The 21,543-nt window shown below is 40.0% G+C and overlaps 1 protein-coding gene across 1 annotated transcript in view; it reads left to right on the top strand.

Moving 5' to 3' along the window:
* The window catches only part of MICU2 (mitochondrial calcium uptake 2), a gene marked incomplete at its 5' end in the record, with an annotated part of 62,250 nt that extends 48,489 nt beyond the window's left edge, over window positions 1-13,761 (top strand). Inside the window, 4 exons of the mRNA XM_008943748.1 lie at window positions 8,069-8,240; window positions 8,521-8,629; window positions 13,213-13,370; window positions 13,657-13,761. Coding sequence (XP_008941996.1) covers window positions 8,069-8,240; window positions 8,521-8,629; window positions 13,213-13,370; window positions 13,657-13,761 — 544 coding nt within the window. The remainder of the gene's footprint in view (window positions 1-8,068; window positions 8,241-8,520; window positions 8,630-13,212; window positions 13,371-13,656) is intronic.
* Window positions 13,762-21,543: the final 7,782 nt, after the last annotated feature.

Here is a 21,543-nt window from a genome sequence, read left to right as displayed (position 1 = left end):
AGGGAATCATTCTGTTTATATCTCATATATATATATATCAGAAAGACAGTGTAATCTTTGTCTAGATCAGAGTATGAAGTTCTATTGTGGTTGCATTCAACTTGAAAACCCAACCAGATATTAGCTGCTAGTGTTTTAATTGGATGAGATTCTTTCTTCCAATGTACATTTCAGTCAGTAATGATAACCACCACTTAGCATCACAACTTAACTGGTTAAAACTCTCTTTTACTTGGGAGATCAATTTCTCCTGTTAGAATGAACTCCAGACACATCTTGTTACATGAACCTGAGCCCAGAATCCAAATGCACAGTGTTTATTTGAGATAAATGGAAGTTAAGTGTCTAAATACCTGTGTGAATCTTGATGCACATCTTGTAGCACAACATCAAGAGATTATGTACATCAGTATTACCATTTCTACAGAAATAACCAGTCATTTACATTTATGCAGACATAAATTAGGATAATGTGATTTACTTCAATTTATGCTCAGAAGCAGAGAATCTGTGTCAGCCCTCTTAAAAATGAATGTTGTTGCAGTTAGTGTAGGTTTGGCAAAAGCCAGAGTAGAAAAGGAAGAATGGCAATTCTTCTAACCCTAAAGTGTTCGGCTCCACTGGCTCTGGTACACACCATTCTTCAAATAAACAACCTTTTTCTTTTGAAGGCCTCAATTCAACAGGAACCTAAGTGAGTAAAACAAATTTAAGATGCCTCCAGCTCCCTTTTCTATAAATACCATAGATCGTCTCAATGAAACAAAAGGCAGGGAGCACCAGTAAAAGGTTGTGTTTGCATATACAGTGTAAACTGAAAAGCCTCAGGTATTAGATAAAATCCTACATTGACCCAATGAGGCATGACATTGATGAAACTATGTACCTAGTACATTCAGAACACGTAGGTTAAAGACCTTTGCCTACCACACAAATAGAGGCCTGTAATCAAAATCAAACTCCCACATCTTGCTCTTAAAATTTGTGGGATAAGTGTAAGGTTTAATGCAGGTAATTTTTCAACAGTGGCAGTTATGTTTCCTAGAGCTGGAATGTGCCTCTTTATCACTGCATAGACACTCCGTCTCAGTTGCGATGTGACTGAAGTTTGTTTAACACGCAGAAAGGTGAATAAAAGGATCACTGTCTTTTTAACCTCTGTGAAGATATCACCTTTCACATGATTTTATTTGCAAGTAAATCAAGCACATCATTTCTGGGTTCCTATTGTTCAGAGAAAATGTGATTTCTATCTGATGGCCTCTCATAACATTTTACCTTACGCGGGAAGCTATTGTTGGCTGTTTGATCAAAGTGCCACACTGTTTTTACAAGAGATGACTGATGAGCTGTACAGACATAGATCATTGTCAAAAGCAGAAAATAATGATGGTAAATGCTTTTATCATTTTCCAAGTTCTTGCCTAGAAAGCTTTTCCATTGATTAGTGTAGAACCTAGTAGAAAGTAGAGGTGATGAGGTTTGATTAGGACACACTAAAACTTGTCACATTAGTTAAATACACAGATATTGTTGTGCTGTAGAGTCCTTGAAACTTTAAAAAAAAAAAAAAAGGCAAGAATGCTTTCTTTGTGAAATTTCACTGTACTTACATGGGAATTCAGAAAGCTGAGACTGGTGTTCTCACCTCATTACTTACATGTAATTTTCTTCATGCTTCCTTCTTTTCAGTTTGGCTGACATTAAAAAATCCTTTTGTAAGTATGCAAGCATCTGTATCTACATGTACACCAGCGATGTCCAACTCTTTTAGTCCACAGTCCAAACATTTAGAAAATATTAGCCAGCCACAGTCAATATATCATGGCAATTAATTTGCCCTGTTCTCCTTTCTTTGCATTCAGATGGCACACAGAAAATGGAAACTGTCTACACCTCTTCAGGCAGTGTGGAGCTGATGTAGGCCAGCTTTTGTGCCTCCCTTGCTACTGCCCCAAACACAGGAGGCACACTGATACAGGGAGGGAATATGGTTAAGCACACTGTGCTCCATCTGTCTCTAGCTGGTGCGTGGTTCTTGGGGAATCATAGGTAGGTGATACACGCAAGGATAATCCTCAGGGTTGTTTTTTACCAGAAATAAAGAATGAGACCATGAAACAGAATATCAGGTCACCTTTCAACTGTCTTGGGTTGCTGGGAGCATAGAAGTAAAGAAGTAGCCTTTTCAGAGGTGTTTTGTGATGCTGGTCAAGCTCCTTTCTAACTGTCATACAGACCATAGTCAAAACAGCAGCCAAAGCTGCTCCCTTTCATTCTCTGCTGAGCAGCAGTGGTGGGACTCTTGCTTCAATTCTGCAGCTTCTCCAGAAGCTGCTTAGAAGTAGTGGAAACAATCTAGGAAGCAGACCATCCTATGCCTTTCCCACAGTAACAAGATGGTTTCAGAGATCTTAAGATAGGACTGAAGGAACATGTGTTCAGCTCCAGACTGCTACATGATTTCTCGCCAATTGTCCTCAATGTAAGGAAAATATGATCATTATTAATAATAATTCACAACTTCAGAAGTGACAGCTTGTTTCCCTAGAAAAAGTTAGGGATTTTAGATCTAAATTATTTTATGTTTATCTACATCACTATTAAAGGTGTTGCCTCCTAGTTAAATGCAGCTGAAATCATTATTCTCCTGTATCAGTTTAAAAAAATATAAAACAATATGCAGCAAGCCAAGAATCATGTAATAATGAAAGGTACATTTGCTACAAGAAGCTGTAACCACATGAGACTTTCTTCTCAGAAGACCAGAACAGTTTCTGTTTCAGATGACCACGGCTCAGTTTTACACTGCAACAACAAGATCATCTTCTAATACCAGGACTCATCTTAGAGAATGTCAGGTTTCAAACATGAAGCCAGAAATTCTCTTGGATACCAGGCCTTTATTCTTTTGCATGGGTTTCCCCTGGTTTTTAAGACACATAATTTTGGGTTTTTCCTTCCAAAAAATGATTTGTGCTTCAATTTCTGTCTATGTTATATGTACAGTTTTTATTCTGAGTAGAAAACTCCTTTGTTTTCTTAGGTATAGCACATATTTCTTCTTGACAGTCACTGTTGGGTTTTTTTCCTGAAAAAAGTCTCTTACTGATCTTGTTTAAGTATGTCTAATCCCAAATAAAAGAGGAGCCAGTAATTCACTCCCTAAACAGTCTACGGCTGCTATGATTTTTTTTTCTGTAATCTGTCCCCAAGCAAGTTTAAATCTCTCACAATCTCCTTGAAGGGGGGAAAAAAAAGTGCTGAGTGTGGAAAGAATATTCAAAAAGCTTTCTCGTAATTTTTTCTTTTCCCTGGCGTGGCTTACAAAAAAAGTACTTTCTGGTATGGTTAAACAACAGGCATCTTTTAATCATATAAGGAAAATTAATATTTCAAATTCCGTTTATGGCATTTTGTTATCTGATTTGTTGCTTCCAAACTTCTCATCAGTTAACAGAATTTTGAACCAGAAATATTCTTTAATCATGTTGTGGTTTTTTTATTTTCTGCTTTAGCTTAAAGGTCACAAATTGTAGAACCATACAAAAAAACAGGCTTTTTCTCTACCTGTCCTGTTTCTTTCCTTCAGTATTTTGAATTCCATGGTATGTTTAATTTGAAACCTATCATTTAAGAAAGCAGAATAACCTGGGCTGAACCACACTGCTAGTCCTGACATGTGTCTGGTGCAGTTTTCTTTGTTTGTGCCAATGCCTGGACACAGGATCTCTTTTTCAGGTAGCATCATGAGCCAGTAGTGCTTTTGTTGTGATGACAGCTTGTACATATTCAGCAATTTTCATCCAGGGATTTGGAAGTGCTTTGCAGAAATAGGGTATGATTGCCTCCTTTTTGGTCTCTGTGCCTACACTTGTGTGTATATAGGTATAGCCTTCATGCACATAGAGATTGCATCTCATACACCCAGCATCAGACAGTGAGGAACTGCAGATGGCATCAGCCTTACTCCTCGCAGAACTGAATTTATAAGCATAGACCTAAATGTTCTCTAAAGTTTAATGATCAAGCCCTTAATATAAAATCTATATTCTGTTTTGAAAGTCAGATTGCAAAAAGGCAACCATTCAGCTGGTTTACAACTGTCTTTTCGTGCAGACAGGGTTATCAAGTCTTCAGAAGGACTTCAGTGTCCAGAGAGGAGCTGAAGCAGAGGACAAATGCTGAGGTGGTGCATCTACCACTATGTTTGTTGTTAAGTTTGCTTCCTATAAATCAGAGTGACAAGAACTGGTCAGTTCTGTATTAGAGTGTGAAAGCTCTTCACAGACTTTCAGTTCAGGAAAGAGGTATAGGGAGGAGAACTTTCCCTAACCTTTCTTTTCGTGTTTCATTCAGCTGCTTCATGTGCCCAGAGGAAACAAACCACTTGCACTTACTGCAACAGCTCAAGCTGGAGGGGCTGGGTTCCTGAGGCTTCCCCAGTTTTGTTACATTTTCACTTCTATTAAAGCTGAGTAGCCAGAAAGTCTTGAGAGACTGCCTTTTTCTAAAGTAGAGCACATTGCAAAATAAGGGATAGATCCTGATAAGGTTTCTGGATGCTGTTGTAACACGATAATGAATTTGGCCATTGGCCTTCAACGTGGGTGTTTTAGAGTGTGGATAAAACAGGCTATCTTAAAGAAAGTACTGTCTGTTCCCAGCCTTTTCCCTATCTTATAAATTTATGATTTGCCTTCCCTTTCTATCGTTTGGAAACTTAGGGCTTGCTTTTATTTTCAAGCTACTATAGGATAAGAGTATTCCCAGTGTAATTATTTTTTAATTGTAGAGCACCTCTACAATCAGAATCCTTTTTCTGTAGTTGAATCCTAGTTCCCTTCAAAGTCCTCGGCCAAGTTTCCACTGACTCTGGAAGAGCAGGCATTTCATTCCTATGCTTGTTTTTCCTAATACCAGGAGAAAATTTTAAGAAATTTTGAGCTAAATCTCAGAACACCATGATCCAGAAGATACAAAAGCAAGTAACCCTGGTTGTGTCTTGGGATATAAGTATCAAGTTTTACTTTCTAACCAGAAAGTTATTTTTAATAACTTTTAATAACTTTCACTTAAAAAAAAAAACTCATTAGGATTTTTAACTCTCACATCTGGGAATAAGAGTGACCTAGAATGCTGATGCGATGATTCATACTATTTTAATTCTTGTAATATGGGAGACTATCACATATAAATTTTAAACTGTGTATTTCAGCTGCTGCTTCAAGCAGCATTTGGTAAGGCAGAAGAAATCTTCCCACTCTGCCTTGCCAGGAGCAAGCCTACAAGTTGAAATGAAATATCCATTAATATTTTTGTACTTAAGTAAGCAATTCCTGCTCCCCTCCCTAATCTGCATAGTGCAGCAAGATGCATGGCTCCTGTGCCACAGGAAGGATGCGGTGTCATTGCCCCAAAGCAACTGGTAGAGGGCAAGAACCCAGGCCTGAGAAAAGGCAGTGGAAAACTCACAGTGGGTCTGGAGAAATAAAATGCTTCATTTGCTGTCCAGCTAGAAGAGGCTGCAGAAGCAAGAACACATAAAAAATGCCACAGCCAAGCCCTTCACTTTCCTCTTTGGCTTTCCTGAACCTTTCATCTGGCTGATGTGTGCAGCTTGGTAGGCCACCCGCATCTTCCTCGGCATGTAGAAATGCTTGGTCTTCCAGCTGTCCTGCCTTTATTGGGCATGGCTAGAGAACAGGTCACTGAGGGTTTTCTGCTTAAGGAGATGAAATATTTAGGAAAGATGAAAGAGTATGTACTTTGTCATCACCTGCAGCTACAAACCAGTAAAGCAAATGACTGAGAGTTAGTTCCCCAAGATAAATAACTTTTAATAAATACTTTCAATAACAGACCTCTAGGTCTGTTGCAAAATGTATCCACCTTTCGTAGATTAAAAGCCAGGAAAATAAACCACATGGTGTCTCATTTCCCTACGTCCATGTTTTAGGCATATTTCTGTAAGTGACCTCGTTTTCCACAGCTTCTCCTTCTCCAGACCAGACGTTCCATGGGTTGGAAATCACAGTCAAGGATGCAGTTACTGTTCTGCATGGTCTCTGCTGTGACTTCCACCCAAGCACAAGCCACACATCCCACATATCATCTATTCCTTGCCTGTGATGGCCACTCCTAAAATGCTGCCATGCGGCTGCTAGCCATTCTCTACTGGACTGACTTCCGTGCCTGGTCCATGCTGTCCTGTCCCTCCCTTCCCAGGATCCAGGGGACACTATTCATGCTGCCTGGTCTCCCTGGCACGTGTTGACTGCTTGGACTGGCCAAAGGCAGCAGTCACCTCATGAGTTACAAAGACAGGAGCTGCACCTGAAAACTGAAGTGTTTTACAAGCTGTGCAAGTAAGCTTTAGCTATTTGCAGGACAAGGGACCTTCCCTTCACACTGGTGGCACAAACAGCCTCTTTGGTGTTTCATCCTCTTATGAGAAGGAGAGTCGAGGGACTTGGAAGTGAGTCAGGTCTTAGGGTGGATTGTGGAGGAATATACCTCAGTGTTTAACTATACTATGGAAGCCTTGTAACTGCCTTTACTAGAGCAGAAAAATGACCATATAAAATATGAGAGCATATGGTACCCCTCCTTGGTATTATCCTAATAAAACTCTAGCCTGAAAGTTAAAATCACCTCCACTGTTAGGCTTTCATTTACCATCATGTCCTGAGCCACGAAGCATCTGTTGGCCCTTTATTTGCATGTGCAGCTCTAATTATTACAGAAAAAGGTACAAGACAGAGCTTCTGCTGCAACAGCAGTCTTCAGCTAACCCCTTATAGACTTCACAGAGCTTCAAGCTACTAATTGTCCAAGTGATCTCATTAAAGAACTAAAGATAGCTGTGTGGACTAAAATACCATAATTTCAGGGGAGAGAACTCAAATCCAGTGAGGCCATGCAAACACTGATGAGCAAATGAGCCTCTACTGATATTGGCTACATAGACCCTTAGCTGTCCTCTTCTCCAACTAATTGCTTTGTCCCAATATAGGAGTATTTCATTCTCTCCTGTCAATATGTTTTGCAACTCAACAAAGCAGGGTTCTTTCAAAGTACTTAAGGGATTCTGGCAAGCGTCACAGTGTTTTTAGCCTTTATTTGTATTTTTATATTATCATTTGGTTTTGGATTGTGCCACTTCTGAAGTGGAAATTACCAAATGGATTGCACAGTATTATCTTTTACTTTCTCAAAATTAATGTTAGCTAGAAGGGGGGATAATGGCCACACAGACCAAACTGGGGAAACTCAAAGCTATGACTTGCCTTACAGTTCTAGCTCTTGTTTCTGCAGGTTGTTACTTCCTTCTACTGATACTTTTCTTTTTCTTCCCAAAAGAATGGGTATCTCCCAAAACCCTTAATGTTTACCTCTTCCTTTTTCAGACAGCTCTCTTCTTACCTTCCCAAACACATGCAACATCATTTTCTGTACTCTTCCAAACTCTGTACATGTCAGTTGTGATCCTCTCTAATCCATCCTCTAGTGAGCGCAGAACTGATTTGCCAAACCTCTCTTCACAGTTATAATCTTTGAGGTTTTCAGTCATCTTTTCCTGCAGTGGTGATTTCAAGTTTCCCCTTTTCTTTCACCTTTGTGATTATTAGGGCCTCATCTTTCTAGGCACTCTCCAACCTTGTCATTCCTCTCTTATTAATATGAAATTTCATAAATCATGTGTCAGACCTGTAGTTAAGATGTTCTTTTTCATTCATTCGTTATAATACTGACTTACCAATTATTTTACCTCATTATCTGCACATTTGTAAAATTAGTAAAAACTAGATGCCAAGTGTTTCTGTAAATTGTCATAGCAGCAGCCATCTATGTAGACTTAGAGAGCACCCTACTGGTGTCATTATTGAAATGCAGCCATGGAAACAAATCTGCACGCACAGGTAAAATTAAACCAGTGACATTTTAAGTAGCGATGTTGATAGTACTCTGATTAAGAGTTAGAGTTTACTGCATTTGGTAGCTAAGGTAATAGTAGTGATACAGTGATGCAAGTATCAACTCTTGGATAATACCTGTTTACACTTAGATTCACAGAAAATCTGCAAACAGAAGTCCAAGAAATGGAATTCATCAAGTTTTCAAAGGGTTTGAACGTTATGAGAAAAGAAGACTTTGCAGAATGGTTACTGTACTTCACTGATGAAGAAAACAATGAAATTTACTGGCAGAATGTGAAAGACAGAATTGAGGCAGGAGAGGTTGGTACATAAGCATGATTTGCTTTGCTTCCTTGTTTGTATGTACACGTTTTCATTTTAATATGAGTATCTAATCATGTAACTAGTTTGTAAGTTAATTATTACAGCCTTTGAATTTTATGCAAATTAGAAAAATAATAATTTTCCAGCTGAGAAGTACAAACACAGAAGATGAATAGGCAATCACATCTAAACACTAAGTGCCACCAGACTGGAATAGATTTACTGGGGTTTGAATGTATTATTCATTCTGTATCATCTGAATTCTGTGATACTCTAGAATATCAGTTTGGAAGAATTCAAGACTTTTTGCAAGTTTACAAATAACCTGGAAGACTTTTCTATTGCCATGCAGATGTTTACTGTAGCAAATCTTCCTGTTAAACGGGGTAAGTGCTGCACACCTTTCATATGTATTTTTTTTTAAAAAGAAAAGCTTTATGGAAAGTTATGGAATTAATGTAAATAAGTTATCCCAGAGTATCCCAAAGTAGCATTGTGAAGTTAAAAAATAGCATACTGCTTTTTATTCTGAATTAATTCTATTTCTTGAAAAAATAATAACATAAAGTTCCCCAAATGTTTTGTTTTGTAAGTTCTACTGTGCTATCATATGCTGGACCACTTGCAGCAGACTAAACCATAGCATCATAGAATGGTTTTAGTTGGAAGAAACCATTAAATATCATCTAGTCCAACCCCCCTGCTGTGAGCAAGGAGAGCTTTAACTGGATCAAGTTGCTCAAAGCCCCATCCAACCCAACCCTGAACATTTCCAGTGATGGGGCATCCAGAACTTCTCTGGACAACCTGTCCCATTGTCCCACCACCCTCATCATAAAAAGAAATTTTTTTTTCAGGAACTGATAACAAAGAAACTCATCGTGAAACTGCTTTTTTGAGGAAACTTAACAATAGAAATCTGTTTGTTTGCAGGGTCTGTAGCATCTTGCTGTATTTTATTTATTCCTCCATACTGACTTCTGCATGTGCTTATGTAGTGTTATGCAATCATGGCTTTGAAAAACAATGTAGTAAAGTGGTTGTTAAAATAAAGATTTGGAGGAGGGAAGTTGCTTCCTTACTGTAAAGTAGAAATAGGAGCAATGCAACAGAAGTTTAATAGAAATACAAATGCTTTTTGTTATATTCCTGAGGTGGTTACTTGGAGGTTAGCAAATGTGACACCCATCTACAAGAACAGCCAGACGGAGCATCTGGGGAACTACAGGCCTGTCAGTGTGACCTCAGTGCCAGGGAAGGTTACGAAGCCGTCGTGAGATGTACAGGACAACCAAGGGCTCAGGCCCAGTCAGCATGGCTTTAGGAAAGACAGGTCCTGCCTGACTAACCTGCTTTCCTTCCATGACCAGGTGACCCAGTTAGTGGGTGCAGGAAAGGCTGTGGATGTGTATGCCTGGGCTTTAGTAAAGCTTTTGACATTGTTTCCCTCAGCATCCTCCTGGAGAAACTGCTCACGGCACATACAAACATACTCTTTGCTGGGTGACAAGCTGACTGGATGGCCAGGTCCGAAGAGTCATGGTGAATGGAATTAAATCCAGTTGGCAACTAGTCATAAGTGGTGTTCCCCAGGGCTCAGTACTGAGGCCTGTTCTGTTTAATATCTTTAGCAGTGATCTGGATAAGGGGATGGAGGATGCACTCCGTAAATTTGCAGGTGATATGAAGCTGGGCAGGAGCACAGATAAGCTTGAGGGTAGGAAGGCTCTTCAGAGGTATCCGGACAGGCTGGATCAAGGGGCCAAGGCCAATGATATGAGGTTCAACAAGGCCAAGTGCCAGGTCCTGCACATGGGTCACAACAACCCCAGAAAACGCTCCAGGCTTGGGGAGGAGTGGCTGGAAAGCTGCCCAGTAGAAAAGGACCTGTGGGTGTTAATCAGCAGCCACCTGACCATGAATCAGCAGTGTGACCAGGTGGCCTGGAAAACCAACAGCATCCTAGCCTGTATCAGAAATAGTGTGGCCAGCAGGAGTAGGAAAGTGATTGTGTCCCTGTACATGGCACTGGTGAGGCTGCACTTCGAATACTGTGTTCAGTTTTGGGCCCCTCACTACGAGAAAGACATTGAAGTGCTGGAGCGGGTCCAAAGAAGAGCAACAAAGCTGGTGAAGGGTCTAGAGCACGAGACTTAGGAGGAGCAGCTGAGGGAACTGGGGTTGTTTAGCCTGGAGAAGAGGAGGCTGAGGGGAGACCTTATCACTCTCTACAACTACCTGAAAGAAGTTGGATTGAGGTGAGGGTTGGTCTCTTCTCCCAAGTCACAAGTGATAGGACAAGAGGAAATGGCAAGTTGCATCAGGGGAGGTTTAGATTGGATATTAGGAAAGAACTTCTTCACCTAAAGGATTGCCAAGCATTGGAACAGGCTGCCCAGGCAGGTGGTGGAGTCACCATCCCTGCAGGTATTTAAAAGATGTGTAGATGAGGTGCTTAGGAACACTGTTTAGTGTGAGCTTGGTAGGTTTTGGTTAATGGTTGGACTTGATTATCTTAAAGGTCTCTTCTGACTGAAACGACTCTATGACAGCTCTCGTAAGTTATTTGAAAATAGCAATATAAAATGTTCCTAAGGAAATCTAATAAGACGTTAGCATTCATTGAAATAAGTATTTGATGGGCTTCTGTGAAAAAGGTGAGAGAAATGTTAAAAGACAGGAAGAGAATTCAATATTTTTAATAGAGAAATGTTTAGATGGGATTTGAACCAAAGTAGGCCAAAACTGGAAGGAGGTAGAAATTGTAGCTTCTATCACTAATTACTCCAGCCTTCAAGGAACAGTTTCATTTCCACAGCCTCTCTGGGTGGCTGTTCTAGTGCTCAACAACCCTCATCACGAAGACTTCTCTTGTGTCAAACTTGCTACAACTTCAGATGATTGTGTTTTACCTCCACACACGTCTGAGAAAACTAGGCCATTCTCTTCTCTGTAACCCCTTGTAGGCAGTCAGAGACTGCAGCAAGATCCCCCTTACGCTTCTGTTCTCTCCAGCTCCCTGAGCTTCTCTTCTTCTGTCACGTGCTCGAGTTCCCAGCTGGGTTTGTGGCCCTTCTCTGTCTGATCTGACAACGTCATTCTTCTGTGGGGGGAGACAGATTTTGTTTGCACAAGGTATACAAAGAACAGAGAGGAAAGAGGATGAATTAATGGTGAACTAATAGTCATTCATAATAGTTTCATTCATTTCTCTATTAAAGACCCCATTTCTAAGTGCCAGAGGTGATGAGGCCAAGAGTTGGTGTTCACTCTCATAATGTTTCCTTGTAAAAGCTCATTCCTAACCAATGGGCAGTTGTGACTCTCTTTATGCACCGAAGCATACTGTGATCGAACAGAGTCAGCTCCTGAGGTCACTCACAGATGTTACAGGTATACATGGTTCATCCTTTCCTGAACCTCACTAAGTTCTTTGTCTTGATGTTTGCATGTGTGTACATGGGTATATTCACACACATATGAATATATAGCCAAATATAAGACAGTCCTTTAGCCCTTTCTTTTGTTCTAGACTTTCAAAGTGAGCAGCTCATCTTTTCTCTCTAATAAAGTGGCCCTTCTTGGTCTGAAGATTATTATGCTTCACCAGGTTATGAGATCTCTCTCCTTTTCTTCATATTCTGTTCAAAAAAGTGCTGTGCCATCTCTGGATAGATATTTAGCTTCAACAGCTGAAACAGTTAACATCTTTTTAAAGACAAAATTAGGACTCTACTGTAAGCATCCTGTATTTTATGTGTTTTTCAAATTGTAGTATATCCTTTTACAGATAGATTTTCAACTTAATTATATTTAAAACAACTGTATATTAGTCAACTGCATTTATACAGGAATTGTGCAAAGAGGCAAAGATGAGATCTAAGTCAGGGGTGTTCTTTCCTCTAGTAAGCTTCAGAAATAATCATATTTATAGTGCTGTTTATAAACAGCACTGGTTTATGAAAGCAGAACCACATTATTATTATAATTATGACCTAGCTGGACAACTTGCTGTAATAATCTACAATACTCCTATACTTTAATAACCTCCAGTCCCTCCTTGAAATTCACTCTTCAGGAATGCTTTCAAAAATGCATCTAATTCATATGATTTGATTGTGCTTGCTATAATAAACAACAATCATTACACTCTTACTGTCTGCTGGTTTACAGCAACCCCACACATTTCCTCATCTTCCTTCAGTCAAAATGCCAAATTCTTTACGCCACAAGACCAAAAGTAGGGAGAGTAGTTATTACTGGAATGCACATGGAAAGAAAGGAAAAAAAAAAAAAGAGAACAGGACATAAAACTGAGGAGGAAAGTAGCTCTCCAGAGAGGTATAAAAGCTTTTTCTGCCATAAAGCCTCATAAACTCTTCAGTCATAATTTAAGAAAAGGTTGCCTGCTTTTTTAAAAAACAGAATTACAGGTTATATATAAAGCCATGTGCTGTAAACAGTGCGTTGAGTACTTGATAGTCTGTGTTTCTACAGTTGCTGAGGGAATTGTTCGTTGAGGTGGAGCATATCATCAAATACTCTTCTCTGAGGAGAGTTTTTGCAGAATGAGTTGGCATGAAAAAGGTTCAGGGTAAAACAGTAGTATTTTTTTGAGACCATGAGGCAAACATTTATCATCCATATGCACAGATATCAGCCAAAAGTGTGTTAGTTTTCTGGGTGCAGCTATTCCTAGGAAAAATTATCACTCTTACTGTTGCTTGAGAATTATTGCATTTCAAAGGTTTATCATACATTTAGTAAAGATAGTTTTATGAAAAGTGAAGCAAGCTCAAGAATTCATTAATTCAGGCCTCCTGTTAGTTTACAAGTTCACACATCCCAAATTCTCCAGTTGGGATACCCATAAGACATAGTAAATTGTACAGAATCCTGCTATTTATTTGCTTTCCAATTTCTTTACAAGTTCACAGTCACCTATGATGTAATATTATGTCTTTACTAGCTGAGTTCAAGAGAGCAGTGAAGGTGGCAACCGGACAGGAGCTCTCAGATAATGTTTTGGATACCATCTTCAAGATTTTTGACCTAGATGGAGATGACTGCCTCAGCCACAGCGAGTTTATTGGCGTCCTGAGGAACCGAATTCATCGAGGCTTGAGGGTAACAAGCTGACATCATTGGTTTTAAATACCACAGATAATGCCTACAACTATCTTGTTAATATTTGTAGAAACACAAGTAGGGATAGTGAACAGAAAGAAGTTATATTTTAAACTGAATATTCCGTACTGCTTATGAATCTGGGAGGAGTGCTGCCACCGAGAACTTGTTATTACACGTGTGAGCTATGGAAGCAGCAGCACTGCATTATATATTGTATTTACACAGTCTGAGAATAAGAGTCTTTTTTCTGTAAATGCTGAACATACTCTAACTTTATTAACAGGTACCACAACAGCAAGGCATTCAAGGTTATTGGAAGTGTGTGAAAAGAGAAAGCATCAAAGGAGCCAAAGAAGTGTGGAAGCAAACTGGGAAAAGTCCTTTTTAAAAAAGCAGTTCATTGTTCTTTTGCTGTAAGTGCTATTTAGGGGAGTTTCTCTGTCCTGTTCACATAACAGCTGAATCAAAAGTATACTTTTTTTTTTTTTTTACTATACTTAAATTTTAATTTACCCAGTTTCTAATGCAATAAGTTTATGTCATTCTAGTGCAATCAGTTTGGTTTACAGAACTGTTACCACTTTTGACCTCCATACATAAGTACTCTAGTTCTAGGGAATAGTGTTGCTTACTCCTCTGTGGAGCCTGACCCTGCGCTGCAGCATACTGGATACACAGGATTTAATAGTGGCCACTTGCAGGACATCACAGCAATGTCATCTCCTGTTGGAAGAGTGGATGTCATCTCAGTTAGTCACTAATATAGCAGTTCTCTTCCACTGGCAAGGACAGTGAAATCACTTGCACAATCCATCCAAATCAAGTTATCCTACATAAAAAAGGAAAATTCACATGGTTCATGTACTCATTACTGTGAACTGTTTGTGTGTTAGTTCCTGGTGGGTTATTCCACCAGATCCTGTGTGGATGTCTGGTTTGTCTTCATGATGATAATATTAAACTGGAAATACAAGATTGTTGATACAGACTTTAAAAGTTGTACATTGATCTATGAATGTGCATTGAGTCTCTCAGACCTGTTCAATACATTGTGTAAATGAGAAGCAAAATTCCTCATTCTAGCAGAAACAGGGGTAGCTACAATTTAAGTCATAATTATTTTGCTTTAATTGTATTGCAGCAGGTCAATGTGTAAGAAATTGTTCCTTTCTCTTACTAAAGCCTGTGACAGAGAATGCTCAGGAATTCAAGGTGAGAATAAGCAAGTGTTGGGGAAATAGTAAGTTCAATGAAAAAGTAAATAAAAATGTTTATTATTCCAAAATGCAAAGTTAGACATAAGATCTTAAACAGTAAAACAAGGAATAGATCAAAACTAACATTTAGCAGTTGTAGAAGAAAATTTTTAGCTATAGCATAGTGTACATCTTTATATACACAGCTGTGCCTGTTTCATGATTTTTCTTCCTTACAACTTTAGGAGCTGATAGTCCCAGGTCCATATCAGTCTTCCTGGTTGGCCATTATATGTAGGAGGTAGCCTTACCTGCAACGCTCTGGGGGTTCTTTTTCTTTCCCACTCTCAGTTGTCTGACTTGTCTTGGCTAGGGTGAAAGCTTAACCTTTCAAGACAGGTTTGGGATAACACTCAAAAGATTAACTAGGGAAATGTCTTGAGGAAAAAAAAACACCAAGAAATCTCACCACTCTGTGAGGGAGCATCCATCCCTTTTAAGCATGACACTAGCTGTGTTATTCTCAAAGTTGTATATAAGCTCGGCAGGTGGTGTTTTATTGTAATTTCTTTGAGGTTTGGTGGGGGAATCTTGAGAAGAGGGGGAACCTTCCATGATCGATAGATTGCATCAGAGCAGCCCTCTACTCAGAGGAAAGACAGGAGAGACTGCATTAGGAAACCATGAAGATCTCACCTAAGGAGTGCTGAGATTACAGAGAATGTATTTGGTATGTCATTAGCCATCAGGCAGGCTTGTGCCGAGGAGTCCTACTGCCTGAGCCTCGGAGCGGTGGTCTCTGCTAGGCAAACAGAAGCTAGCAAAGCAGCTCTTCACTCTGTGGCCTTCATTTGGAGATTTCATTTAAATTATGCAGACCTGCACCCAAAGTCACCCACCAGAACAAGAGCATGTCTATGTGGGTGTCCTGACACTGGTCCCTTGTCCCCCAGGAAACAATCCAAAAGAAATACAATGCAGTAAATGCCTCAGCCCCCCCCCCCCAACTGAACTCATGCACTGCAACATAGGCAGCAAGAAACTCGATAGCTGGTTTACTTTGTGTGTTAGGAAGTTGCTTGCTTCTTCTGCTGATGGGAGCTATGACTGAGAGAGAGCTAATGGGAGCAAAGGTGAGGCAGTGGGACTGGCATCAAAGTACCACAGCTGGCTTCACATCACCAAAGGATAAAAAAAAAGGACACAATCAAGCTGTGAGCTTGTGTGTCACAAAAGCGTGTGCTCACCCAAAGTGTGCTTTATTCCACATCTGGCTTTAATGCAAGGCTGCCTTTTACTAGTCCTGGTAATATTTTGGGAAATCATTTTTACTTTGGAATGGAGATATTCTTTAACATTTTATTCTGTGTAATCTTAATAAGTTCATGATGTTGTTTGTTGCTTTTGTGGTTGGTTTTTGTTTGCTAAATACTTGCTTCCTGTGAGCTGTATACTTTTCTTTTGGAAAAAAACAATTAATTTAGTTTTAGTGTATCTAGAACTTTAATTCCTCATTGCTTATCTGTATCTGGGTTTGTGCAATCAGCAGTTATCTGCTTTTAGCAGCAAGTTACTAAAAATGGGTTTTACAAGTTTTATTTTTTGGCAAAAGCTTTAGTGTCAAGTTCAGAGGAAAAAGAAAAGAAATACACATATTTTTAAATGAACTTTGTGTCTGTAAAAAATGAAATTATATTATTGATTAGAAAGTAAAGTAGAGTTACAGAACATTTTCACAAGTTATCCTGAAAGTCTAACCAGGAAGGAGCTCCTCTGAAGGCCAGGGAGTACTTGTCCCTCAGGCTTGAAGAATCAGACTGCGTGTTCAGTTTGTAGTTTATTTTTGTGTTAACAAAAAGGCTTTACAAAACAGTCTTAAAATAATTTCTCGTATTTGATACCTTAGATTGAAAGAGCTGTTTATGTAACTCTTTAGATAGACCTTGTCTTTTAAAGAATCCATCATAGGTTTAGCATTAGATATTCCAGTTCCTGTTAGTAACTCGGTGGTATTTGCAACCTGTCTGTCAGCATTACTCAACACAATTTAGTTAAAATTTATGCCAACTGCCAGTCTATCAGTTAAACTTACCAATTATGACTTTTTTTTTGGTGTTAAGAACTCTTCATCTGAACAGAAATATATAGAAAAACTATATTTTTTTTAAATGTTCAACATTGTGTCTAAATGTTATGTGGAATAAAGGATACATTGCACGATACAAAAATCTCATAAATTGATTTAACGTGTTTCAAAAGGATACACAAGGGTGCATACAAGTCACTTACAGCATATAACTCATTTACAGAATTTTAATTGCCCCCATAACAACACTTTTCACATTCTTTTCAGCGTGCTCAGTTTAAAATAATTGTTTAAGAAATTTTATCCTTCTTTTCTAAAAGAAACAAAGGCAAAATGCAGTGTGATATACAAGAACTAAAAGAAACTCATTGATTGTTTCTGCACATTAATTTTAAGTGTCCCAGTTTAAGCAAGCCTCTTTCTAAAGGCAAAAAGTCTCTGGACTCCAAGGTGTCTTAGAGCCCATGGAATAGCTCTAGGGTGCAGATATCAGACCATGTCTTGGCTCTGAAGTGTTTATAGATTACACTTGAGTTATCTAGAAATCAGTGATGAGCCAGTAAGATAAACATGCCAGGCCATGGATTGTGGTTTCATGGCACACGTTCGATGTGTATAACAAAAAATGATCACTGCCCACTAAGGCTAGAATGGGGAAAAAAAGCAGGTATTTAGAGAAAGTATTGTAAAATTCAGGCGTATTTACTATAGTTTGACTTAAGCATAGAAATGGATTAATAAATGTACGTCGGAATGTGAAAATAGTTTCCTTCTCATGCAGGAGTTCTCATGGGAGAGTGCAAACATGTCTCGTGACTTTGGATTTAATCTTTCCTATAAAACAGTCACAGCTGGGTCAGGAAACTACTGCAATGCAGGAAAAAAAAATCTTCAGTCCATCTGACACGTCCAAATGTTGTTGTGGTCATTATTAGTGGGACCCAAGCTGACTGAAGAACAGACCCTGTAATGCAGCTGGTCACAAGGAAAGCATAAAGATGAAATGGGTGGATGCAGGCATGCAGAGTTAGCCCCCAGCCAACCTTAAAAGCTCCACCTAGAGAAACTGAAGATGTTGCCCAACAAGAAGTGGAAAGCCTTGTTCAGGACAGGACACCTGAGAGGCTTGAGTGTGCACAAAATGAATCAGCAGTAAGTGCATGTCTCTTCGCCATCCGACTGTTTGAAGTTTTCCTGCTGGCTTTGTTGATTAAATAATTCCTAGTTGGTTCAACAGCACAAAAATTACGCAACATATGCAGAGACAGATTTCCCATTAGGCTGGCATTGGCTTAGTTAATGCTGGGTTTGGTTCACTAACCGGAGCGCAGAGCTCCGCTCACTGTCCTCGGGAGCTGTGCTGCTGCTCTGGCGTGCCGCCCTCCACGGGGAACCTGCTGGACAGTGACCCACCTGCGTGGCTTTGGAAAGAACACCTCGTGCCTTGAAAAGCAAGAAAAGAAGCCGTCCTTTTCCATCCCTGTGTGCCAAACGTGACATTTGTCCTGCCCTGTCCGAGGGTGGCCTGCCCTTCCAGGCTGAGCGGGTGCTGGAAGCGACGTGGAGGGCAGCAGGCTGCGGGAGCGCAGGCGCCGCACCTTGCCAAACGCAGGGCTTGGGTGGGCCCCATTGCAGACACGCTGATCCGAAAAGCTGGGAAGAGAGATTCTGTAGTTAATGCAGAGAATTGTGTGGGGTTTTCTCATGTGATTTCATGAGCTAGCTGTTCTGGAACCTCTGGAGGACCTGGCCTTTCTGGAAGGGGCACACAGGAGACAAGCTTCACCGGGCTAAACTTGTACTTGGGGAATGCTGCCTTTCTTCATCATCTTTAATGACCCTGAATACAAGTACTTGCATTTAGACATTTTTTGTTAAATTGATGTGCTGTTTTATGTGAAAGGTGAAAACTCTTAGAGAGGAGCTGTTTTAAAACATAGGAATTTGGACCTAAAGGAAGTCAATTCTGAATTCAGAACCATCCAACGAGCAATGTCCTGGAGAAAGGAAGCACTACAGGGGTGTTGTACTGCAACACTGTGCCTCAGGTCTAATTAGGGGAAACTTGACTGTTTTAATATTACCCCACAGAGTAACTAGTAGCTCTAAATAACCCCGAAGAAAACCAATTCTTTTTAAGACTTGTCAATAAGGTTTTAAAATTCTCTTTGTTTTTAAGAATACAGATTTTTTTTAAATTATGTGGCACATTACTGTATTTTAATCTACCTTTAAATTGATATTAGAATGAGTGAACATTACTAAGAACACTGTGTGCATCTCTCAAATAATATGCAGAAGGTAATTCCTAGAGCAGTGGTAGCTGAGTCACAGGACAGATGATTACATTCACTGTTGAAAAGGTAGGGTACCAAAATGGGATGCTTTGCCACAGATCTTTAGAAAAAGGGATTTCAAAAGAAAAAGAGACTAATTAAATGACAGGTCCTAAAGTTAAAAGAAACAAAGCTCTTTTAAAAGCTATTAGAAGAAATTACAATTTAGGAGATGTGAATATCACTGAACAAAAAGACACTAGGAAAGCAAGGAATAAATCAATATAGGTAAAATTAAATTTTTCAGTATGCTTTTTGAGCAAAAGTGCATCTTTGAAATTCATAAATTTGCCTTCACACAAATAAGGGCAACTAATGGTCATTGGTGTTACAAGATTACATGAGATGTGTTGGCATGTGAAGAGCAAATACTTACACAATCTCAGTTTGTTTTATGTGTATATCAGAAACATGAAGCCTCAAAAAAATCTGATTTTACCAGGACCAAATAATAAGATTCTTAATGAGACAAATTATTATTTTTCATCAGTCTGTTGGGATGCTTCTGCCTGAGTCTGCACGTTTCTGGAATTTAAGATGAGCTACTCTGAGAGAAAAATACTACATAAGCAAAATAGAGATGAAATTGTTGTAGATTATAAGGTCTAAATAGCAGAGAGAAAAATTCTGAAAAAATGGAGTGTTTACAATGTCTTGCTCTACGGCACCTTTCCAAAAGCACAGCAAATGCTGGTAGCTGTATTTGTAATTGGTTTTTTTTCACAGGTTGAAAGGGATGATACAGTATTTTGAAGTACATTTTGTCACATGTTCCTGTTAACCTGCATGAACTATTTATTGCAAATAGACAACAAACATCTGGAAGACTGTGCAAGAGGCCTTAACCAGTGCTGAGGCTGCAAGGGGAAACATTTCACTGCTCTCATGAAGTTCTTTTGTGGCTAAAGCAGGTGGGCAGACAGAAATGGAGGTGTGAAATGTGAAAATGGATAGGGAACACCTCTTCTGTTTTTTGCTCTCTGACAATTCTGGGATCAGATGCGATGAGGTGAGCAGCCGTTCCCATGACACGGCATTCGCAGTTGCTGTTCAGCTTCCCAGAGTCTGCTCCACGTGTCGTCACACTGATGCCACGTCTGAGGCAGCAGAGTGTGCACAAGCTGCAGTGCAGCCGTCTGAAGCCAAATGGGCACTCGGTGTTTTCCAGCAGAGCTTCTTTCCACCCTGCTTGGCTTCTATTCAAGGAGCTTGTTTCTTCTCAAGAGGTCCTTGTAGAGGTGTCCCAGATGGCATTAGTAGATGTTAGTTCCTGTCAGCTGTGTCAAGGTTCTTTGTGCAGCATAACTCCTCTGTGGAAGGGACTATGGAGATGAATAGTCCCTCTGCCACTTCACAACCTTGATGTTGTCCTTGTTTAATTGTTTTGCTTCAGTTCCTAACAGTACAGAAACATTGCACAGAAATGCTACTGGACAAGAGCTGGTCAAAAATCATCCGTCCTGCCCTAGGTTTACGCAGCTGTTGCCAGCTTTCTGTCCTACATAAGGCATCTGTCTGACCCAGAACAGAAACACTGGCCATGTCACACCTTCCAGCTTTGCCAGCGTCAGGCTCCTGATCCACATGCAGTGCCTGTTTGTGCAGCTCAGTAGGTGCCAAAAGGGGGTCGTGTCAACATAGACATGGCCCCACCAATACCCCTGCGGGTGGAGTTGGCATCAGCAAAGAAAACTGGGATATGGGGGATCATGTTGGATCACCTCATGTCTTCCCTAGGATGGTGAATTGTTCACCAGTTACGCCTATTTTTATTCATGACTGTGCTTTGTAGCCTTCATGTTAGGAATTATGCTTACTGTGAAGGGTCATGTGATTTTGTTATGAAAGTTGGTGTAAGTGGAGACGAGAGGTGTGTCAGTGCACAGTAACAGCCAGCCACACACAGCACACGCTTGGTTGAAGCTGTTTGTAGCTTCCTAGGCCCAGCTCCCTTCCCTTTATATTGCAGGCTTAAGAGTATGGTGTTTATTCACTACTAAGAAATGAACAGTGTCATTATATGATTAAAAGTACACATGACTCCAAAACTAATTATCATTCTTAAAACTTAGAGTTTACACACAATTACACTGTATTACGATCCTACCCCTTCCCTTCCCACTGCTGAGCATCAGGGGGGCAAGCCTGATACTTCTGATCCCTTCCTCGCCCTCCCACACCAAGTTGTTTGGGCAGAGAGCTGATGAGGAGTCCAGCAGGGCTGTCCAAAAGGATTCCCCCTGGTGTCCTGGTGGGTTTGGGTCTGCAGGTCAGCATCCCTACAGCATGAAGGCAACCACACTTGCCCTGTCAGAAGATCTCCTTCCATTGTTTTTACTTTTCCCTATTTTATTTACAGACCCACTTTTTCACAGCCCTATTATCATCCTTTCTCCACCCACCTCCTCACAAATAAACACTCTGCTTATGTTGTCATCCCACCCTATCACTACCAATGAAGCAACACACATATCACTGGAGTTCCCATTCTGCCTCCTTCCCACCAACACACGATGATACCCACATTATTCATTAATACAAGGTCTAGCAGT

This window comes from Merops nubicus, unplaced genomic scaffold (genome assembly GCF_000691845.1).
Source record: "Merops nubicus isolate BGI_N331 unplaced genomic scaffold, ASM69184v1 scaffold2917, whole genome shotgun sequence".
Taxonomy (NCBI): Eukaryota; Metazoa; Chordata; class Aves; order Coraciiformes; family Meropidae; genus Merops; species Merops nubicus.
The sequence above is the reverse complement of the archived record's forward strand: the minus strand, read 5'-3'. Positions and strand labels throughout refer to the sequence as shown.